Source organism: Elephantulus edwardii, unplaced genomic scaffold (assembly GCF_000299155.1).
Source record: "Elephantulus edwardii isolate Elephantulus edwardi_28Jun2011 unplaced genomic scaffold, EleEdw1.0 scaffold00254, whole genome shotgun sequence".
Taxonomy (NCBI): domain Eukaryota; kingdom Metazoa; phylum Chordata; class Mammalia; order Macroscelidea; family Macroscelididae; genus Elephantulus; species Elephantulus edwardii.
Genome location: NW_006400004.1, coordinates 873,322 through 881,427, shown reverse-complemented (window position 1 = coordinate 881,427; position 8,106 = coordinate 873,322). Strand labels below are relative to the sequence as shown.

At 40.7% G+C, this 8,106-nt stretch overlaps 1 protein-coding gene across 1 annotated transcript in view; it reads right to left on the bottom strand.

The window, feature by feature from the left end:
* Positions 1-3,922: 3,922 nt before the first annotated feature.
* LOC102855873 (basigin-like) overlaps positions 3,923-8,106 on the bottom strand; it is a 12,206-nt gene continuing 8,022 nt past the window's right edge. The window contains exon 3 of the mRNA XM_006899379.1: positions 3,923-4,322. Within this exon, the coding sequence (XP_006899441.1) occupies positions 3,923-4,322 (400 nt within the window). The remainder of the gene's footprint in view (positions 4,323-8,106) is intronic.

Genomic DNA, 8,106 nt, shown 5'->3' with positions numbered 1-8,106 from the left:
ATGCCAAGAGTGTTGATTGTGTATCTGAGCAACCTGAAATTGTTGATAATCTCATTCTCTTCTCCATCTATCATGGTGCTGTCAATTGGCCCAGCCCAATGGTGAGAGTCTTTGTTTCTTAATGTTGGAGAGGCAATCCATACAGGACTGTAATCCTTGATCTTTCGCAACAAACACTTCATCAGTTTGGGTGAGCAAGTTTGTATCATCTGTAAAGTGCAAGTTGTTTATGAGTTTTCCTCTAATCCTGATACCAAAGACTTCTTCATAAAGTCCAGCCTCCTGAATAACCTGTTCCACACATAGATTGAAAAATTATGGAGAAAGGAAACATCCCTGATGCAGTCCTTTCTTGATTTTGAACCATGCAGTGTTTCTTTGCTCTGTCCTGACAACTATTTCTTGGTCTTAAGTACAAGTTTCACATGGTCGCAATCAACTGTTTTGGGATTATAATTTTTCTCAACGTTAGCCACAATTTGTTGAGGTCCACACATTCAAATGCCTTTACATAGCCAATAAAACACAAATAGACAGACATTGTTATGGAGCCCTCTACTTTCAGCTAAAATCTATCTGGCACTGGCTATGATGTCCCTAGGGCAATGGCCTCTTTTAAATCCAGCTTGTTTTTCTGGTAGTTTTGTAAATTCACTAGTTGGTTTTGGGTAATCTTCAGCAATATTTTGCTTGCTTATGATATTAATGATATTGTTCAATAATTTTCACACTCTGTTGTATTGCCTTTTTGGGAAAGGGTATAAATACATATTTCTTCTAGCCAGGTGGTTGTCCTCCAGATTTCTCGGCACAGCCTAGTGAACATGTCCATGACTGAATCTGTTTGTTGAAATAAGTTAATTATTCCATGAAATCTTGGGGCTTTATTTTTTTACCAATTCCTTCAAAGCACTTAAACTTCCTCCATCACTTCCATTACTTCTTGATTGTATGCTGTTTCATTAACTTTTCTGTGTCAGTTAATTCTTTTTGGTACAGTGATTCTGTATACACCTTTCATCTTTTTTTTTTTTAATGCGTCCTGGATCACCCAATAATCTGCCCATAGCATCCTTAAGAATTGTCATTTAGGTCTTGAATTTGTTCTTCAGTTCTTTCAAACTAAGCAGGGGTGGGGGGGGGAAAAGAAAGAAGTGTTAAATGAGTTTGCCCTATTTGATTTTCTAACTCCAGCTCTTTGCACATGTCCTTGTAATACTTTGCTTTGTCTTCTTGAGCTGCCCTTTGAAATACTGTGTTCAGCTCCTTAACTTCCCGAATTCTTGCCTTTGCTTTGGCTCTCAGTGTGCTGGTCTAATATTAACAGTCTTTGATATCCATCTTGGTCTTTTCTTCCTCCTTTGTCTTTGGAACGACCTTTTACATTCTTCATGGATAATATTCTTGATATCATCCTACAGCTCTTTGGTCTTCATTCATGTTCAAGCCTCAAATCTGTTCTTGAGATGGGTTTAAAATTCAAGTGGGATAGACTCAAGGTCATATTTTAGTTCTGGTAAGTTTGTTTTCATGATAGCCAAAGTAAAGGCACTATACTATCAAACAGAAGGCACAGAATTTGAATACACCAGAGCTCCCTTTACCAGGCTTTCCCTCAGAGCCACTACTGTATTCAAACTACCAGAGAGGTGAGGACTTAGAGTTGCTACCACAACTCCCTAAGAAGTAGGCCCCTAGAGCTCCCTGGCAATTTATTAGGCTCCCTGAGAAGCTGTCTGCTTATTCCATGGACTTCTTACTCTGGCTGTCATGCTCCAGGACTCTCCTTGACTTCTTGCATTCTTCTTGGTGAGGGCACGTTCATCACCAGTGTATGGCATTAGCCCCTTCAACTCGTATATTTTGCCTCATTTTCCATTAGTTGCCCCCCTGAATTACTGAACCAGTATGGAGACTTCTTGTTCAGTTTATGAGACATTGCTGCCCCCTCCTGGTTTGAAAGTTTAACAAATATTTGTTGAATGAATTCTGGAAATGTATTATTAAGAGCATGCTAATGTGTAATTAGAAGCTTCATTTTAAAAAAATGAAAATGTGATATTATTATTTAGCAATTTCAGCATGCTAGATATGTTATTAGACACTGAACATACAGGAATGAAAGAAAAAAAGAAATCTATGCCTGAGGTCAAGGGAGATAGACAAGAAACACAGAAAATGGTAGAATATGTTTTAAGTCATAGTTTAGGGGAGAAAAAAACTACACACAACTGAATTTGAGACAAAGGTGTGAGTGGTGGAGATTTACCAAACCAGAGAATCTGTCTCTGAGATTTAAAGCGTATGAGGAAAGTAGCAGAGGGAATGATGAGCATTGAGGCAGGAGAGTGCTTGACTTTGTTGATGACCACAGAGAAGTCAGTGCAGATGGACACAAGAGCATAGTGACTGAGAGGAGGAATAACAGAATATAAAGTCAGAGAGCTAAATATGAGGGTCAGGAGAAGCAAGAGATAGAATAGTGTGTGTGTGTGTGTGTGTGTGTGTGTGTGTGTGTGTAAAAGAGAGAGAGAGAAAGAGGGAGAGAGAGAGAGAGAGAAAATGAGAATGAGCCCTAATGGCATAAAATATCAGATATTTTCTCCCTTAGGGACACAGGGAAATTGATGAGTTTGAATCTCAGTCTGTCACAATTTTGGAGATATCAGCCTATTAAAAATGGGTGGGGGGACCCAACAAAGTAATTCTCAAAAATGATCTATCAATCTACACAACTTAATGTCATTGCATAAAAACCAACTCCTATTTGACTCTCCAGCGGGTTATATCACACAAGAGAAAAATTGTACTTAATGCCATGAGACTGGATGAGACCAAATTAAGAAAATTATTTGAATGTAGCAGAAATTGTTCCTGAAATAGAATTATTGTTTGCCATATAAAAGTGGTTAGAATTTCTGTAGTGCATCTTCATTTGACATTCAAATACCCATTTTGCCTTGGATCTATGTTTTTAATTCAATCACGTCCTCAAATATGTGTTGTGAATCCTAACCTTCAGCCTGGGGTTATAACCCTCTTGGGAATGAATTATCTTTTTTATGATAATGAGAAATAATTAGTGTAGGGGGGATATTGAGTCACTCTCTTGAGATATAAAGAGATTAAACAAGGAATTAGGAAAGATGCAGTGGGATTCTGAAAATAAGGGGTAATAGTGGGCATAGATCAATGGTGAATAATTTTATAAGACACAATGTGTGTATGGGAGTGATTGTATAAAACACAATGTGAATGAAGAAATGTATGAAACACAATGTATGTGAATGAAACACAATGAATATGAATCCTTTATGCAAACCAACATAAAATAAAGATTTTTTTTGAGATAAGGTGGAGGGAGTCTTTATTAGTGGGGTGACGGTGGTAGGGGCTGAGTTGTGGTCAGGTGGGGGAGGCCCCCACCAGTTGTCCAGGCAGCCCGGGCTTGGAGGACTGAGATGGCACATCAGGGTCCTGGGAGTGTGGGGGTACTCAGCCCCCAAGCCCACGCAGCACCCATGGACACCTGGGAACAGCAAAGCACAGAGTGGACAGCTAGGGCTTCAGACTGGACAGCACGCATGGCTGGGTCTGCACAGCAGACTGGGCACCAGTGGGAGGGGCAGTTTAGGCCCTCAGAGGAGGTTGACAGGTAGCCTGGACCTCACAGATTCCCTGGGGTTCACAAGAAATGAAAGAAAACAAGACCCCATGAGAGGCTGGACTGAGTGCAACTCTGAAGGCGGGAAAGCCAAGTTTGGCTGGAAGGGGAGGAACTGGAACAAGACCCCGGCTCTGAGGCAGCTCGCCCAGGCATGTTTCTCAGGCGCCCCAGAGGTGCATACGCTGGGATGGGTGCTGGGGAGGCAGGACTGTGACAAGGCGCTGCTCCTCCTTTGTCCTGGGAGGTAGCCAGTGCTCAGTTGGTATGTCTCTGGAGGACGTTCTTTTCCTTGTCGTTGACATGGTGACTCCCACTTTTTAGTGGCGCAGAGCCCATGTCTTCGTCATCCAACACCTCCTCCGGCTTCCATCGCTTTTCATAGACAAACATGATGGTGACCAGCATGAGGACCTCAGCCAGGATGCGCAGCAACGGCCAGAGAGCGGCCAGGCAGCTGCACACACGCAGGGTGATAGAGGCCTGGTGAGTGCCTGGGGAGCTGGTGCCGTTACACACGTACAGGCCCAGGTCCTTCTCCAGGTCCGGGTTGCTGATGTGCCGCTCGGTCAGCGTTTCCGAGGAGGTCGCCAGAACCTTGTTCTGGGAGCTGTTCGTGAGCAGCTCCTCAGTGTCAGTCTTCTTGAACCAGACCCAGCTTTGCAAATTAAAAAGACACCCCACTTAACATCCAGAATTCAACTGCTCCAAGCTGGAGATTCGCCCTCAGGCAGGACTTAAGCAACTTTTAAATACAAAGGCCTGCTCTGCCAGGTCTTGAATGCTTAAACAAGAGGATTCCAGCCCACAGCTTGAAGCTATGGCCAAAAGAACAGATAGGTCTTGTAGAGGATGCAGCCTGAGTGCTCTTTGGAGGCAAGAATGATGAGACTTCGCTTCACATACTTTGGGCATGTTGCTAGGAGGGGCCATTCCTTGGAGAAGGACATGATATTGTGAAGGGTAGAGGGCTGGGAAAGAGAGGAAGAGCCTCACCTAGATGAGTAGACATGGTGACTGCAGCAAAGGGCTCTTGTGTGTGAGGAAGTGTGAGGATTGTACAGGATAGAACAGGGTTCAGATCTTTTGTTCATAGGATTGCTATGAGTTGTACTTAACTCAGTGGTACCTAACAACAACAATGTTTGCTGGCATCATTCTAATCTTTGAGTTTTCATTTCTGAAAATTGGTAATAAATGTAATAGAGAAATTTACTTGAATCTATAATGTTGATAGATCAGGATCTTTTAAACAAATTTTAGTAAAATTATTGGTCACTGGGTTTGCAGCAAAATGGGGTTTTAAAAAAATTGAGCTCTACTGAGAATGTACAATACTATAAACTATGATACAAATAAACTTACTGGGTATGTTACATGTATGTCAAAACTCAAATCTTTATGATTGATTGAAATAAATCTTTGGGCTCATTCTCAGCATGATATTAAGAAAATGATCTACAATGTATGTTTAAATTAAGTTACGCCCATTCACAGTCCAGTGACAAAGAAAAAAAAAGGAAGATTTCTTTTCCTCGTAAAAATTAAAGATTAGGTTTCCTATTATTACAGAATATGCAGGGAAATAGAAATTAGAATAGCTAGCGATATAATAAAAATACATTAAAATACAGACCACAGAAAGGCAGATTAGGTTGTGAGCCATAGAATTGGGACTGAAATGTATAGCCAGGCTTTGCCAACTCTGTCTTTGGGTTCTGGGTTTATACTACTCTGATACTGTGTTGGTGTAGACATAGTTGTTTTGACTTTTTTAAGGGCTTTTGGGTGAATCAGAGGCTATTATTACTGTTACTCATGGCATAGATATCTCTTAATGGAGAAATATTGTAAACTGTGAAAATTTCACAACACCTATGTATTTGTTAACAGCTGCATGTTTTCTTTCAGAAAAACAATTGATGATTCAAGTCAGTTGATGCTATTAGAACTGCAGAGCCCTCTTTTTCCTCTCCCAGAATGGCTGTTAAGAGAATCCAATAACAGGAAACAGCAGTTGCGCTTTTTCTTTCTGTGAAACTACACTACCTCCATTTTCCCAGGAATAGTTATAGCCCACTTCCCTATTTGAAGGAAGCATCTGTATCCACCCCCTTCCCCAGTTCCCCTGTAAGAAAGTATAAAATCCCTCTCTAACTCTTAGTGGGGGCTGGTCTTCTGCTTGGGAGCCAGCCCAGCAGTTTTTCTTCAATAAGCTATCTTTCCTTGCTGGCATAGCGTTCTGTCCTTCCTCGGTGACCTTACAGATGCTGTGTGTACTATTGTGAAGCCTTAAACACTTGGAAAATAATTATGAAAATAGAATTTCCTGGGAGACCACAATTTTGATAACATTCCATCAGAATATTGATTACTGAGTGTTGTGCCCAAGAAAGCTCTACCCGAAATGAGCTCTTCACACATGTAAAAACAAAAAGCACACTTTAATAATTTTCCACATGTGGGGCTCCCTCCCTCAGTGGAAAGATGTAAGAGAGAGAGAGAGTCCTGAGTCCCCCACACAATTGTTTTTAAGGCCTTCCTGGGTGCTTCTGTCCAAGGTGGGGAGATTGGGAGCATGATTAGTGGGCCAGGGGATTAATCATGTGAGTCAGCTTTTGATAGGCTGCCTACTTTGCCCACCTTTACTCTTTTTGTGTCACATAGACACTAGCTAATTCTTTACTTTGCAAGGACAGATAAGACTTTACATGGCACATTTGTGTTTGCTTTACCTTTCCTAAGCTAAGAATTTTTATGGCCTGCTTCTGCTTCTGGGATTAATGGTGTGTTTTGTTTTTTTTTTTAAATGGGATTTATACTGTCCCCTCACTGAGCACTTAGGAAGATTGTGCTCATCTCCTTATTTTCAAGTTTCTCAACTATTTTAATGGACTCTAACTTACTATTAGTGGTGAGATAACATTACACAATAAGTGAAGTCAGCTCTGTTTTACTTATGCTTACATATTAATCTGTAATTTGCAGTTTTCATATGCTGGTAAATTTCCCAATTTTGATGGGGTGGTATTAATAAATTCAGAATTCTCTAAATACGTATCTGTTTTAAAACTCTAGTTACATAGTTATAAAACTGACATCAGTTTTCTCCAGCCTGCCAAACTGAGTACTTTGCCTTAGAATTTTTTTTGTTTCCTTTTATTTGTTGTTGTCTAGTGCCTTGGAGTCATAGATGACTCATAGTGACCCTATGAACAAAAGACCTGAACACTTGTATAACATTTATCCTTTCTCCAGATTCATAGGGTTTCTGGAGGCAAGCTATTTCAGAAGTTGATGCTGCTCCTGCTACCAACCTTGTTTTAATTGGGGAGCTCCACCAAACACTGTCCACCATGGGTAACCGTTATCACATTTGACACATCAGTTTCACAGTGCTTAGCATCACAACAAACACGAGTTACCTCTGTACAGCAAATGGACATACCAGGGCTATACGACTGAGAAGGATGTTTGAAACAGGCCTGAGGGCTGTGGATTAAAGTCACCCACCTTTGGCTTGGTAGCATCACTTTCTGTCCACTAGGATAACTTATCTTTTGTTATGCTGTTGTTGTTGTTAAGTGCTGTCAAGTTGTAGCCAATGTAAAATAGTTTAAGTTGTCTGTTTTCCAGGAAATGAAATGCATCTTTCCTAGATCAGCATATTTGAAACTTTCCCCCAATCATATGCAAATTGTATATTAATCTGCCTGTTTGCCAGGAGGGGAGTTACACCTGTTACACCTTTCCTGAGTTAGCCTTTATCTTTTCAGTGTCTATTTTTCTTAGTCATGTGTTGACTATTTTGTAAATTGCCTGTGTGCTGGTACCTGTGTGTGAATTGTTGGGGTTTTTTTTTGTATTTTTTTTCAGATGTAGAAAATCTTTGATTTAACTAACATAGGTGCATTGTTGAGTGAGTTGGTGTCTAACCCTGGTGTAAAAGTCTAATGACCACTCCCAGATGAGGAGGCTCTGTCTTATTGGCAATTGACTACAGAAAGAACCCCTTGAGTTCAGCAACAATATTACATAAAACTGAGCACTCTAGTTTCATTTGTAAGCACAAGTAAATTCATCTTTATTTAGTTTACTGGCTACTAAATACCCATTATTGTTGTTATGTGCAGCCAAGTTACCTGCAACTCATAGTGACACTATGAATAACAGTTCTGCAACCTGCTCTATCTTGAGCCAAACCTATTGTCTTTGAAACACCTACATCTGTTACCCCAGTCACTGAGTCAATCTATGTCATCAAAGATCTTCCTCTATTGCTCTGTCTCTCCACCCTCCCAAGCATCATATCCCTCTTCAAGGACTGGCCCCTCTTTGCAACATCCTGAAAACTTGTCAGGTGTAGCTTCAGAATACTTGCCTCTGAAATGCAGCCTGGTTTCACCCTCTCCAGGATGAATGTGTTTGTTCTCTTAGAAGTC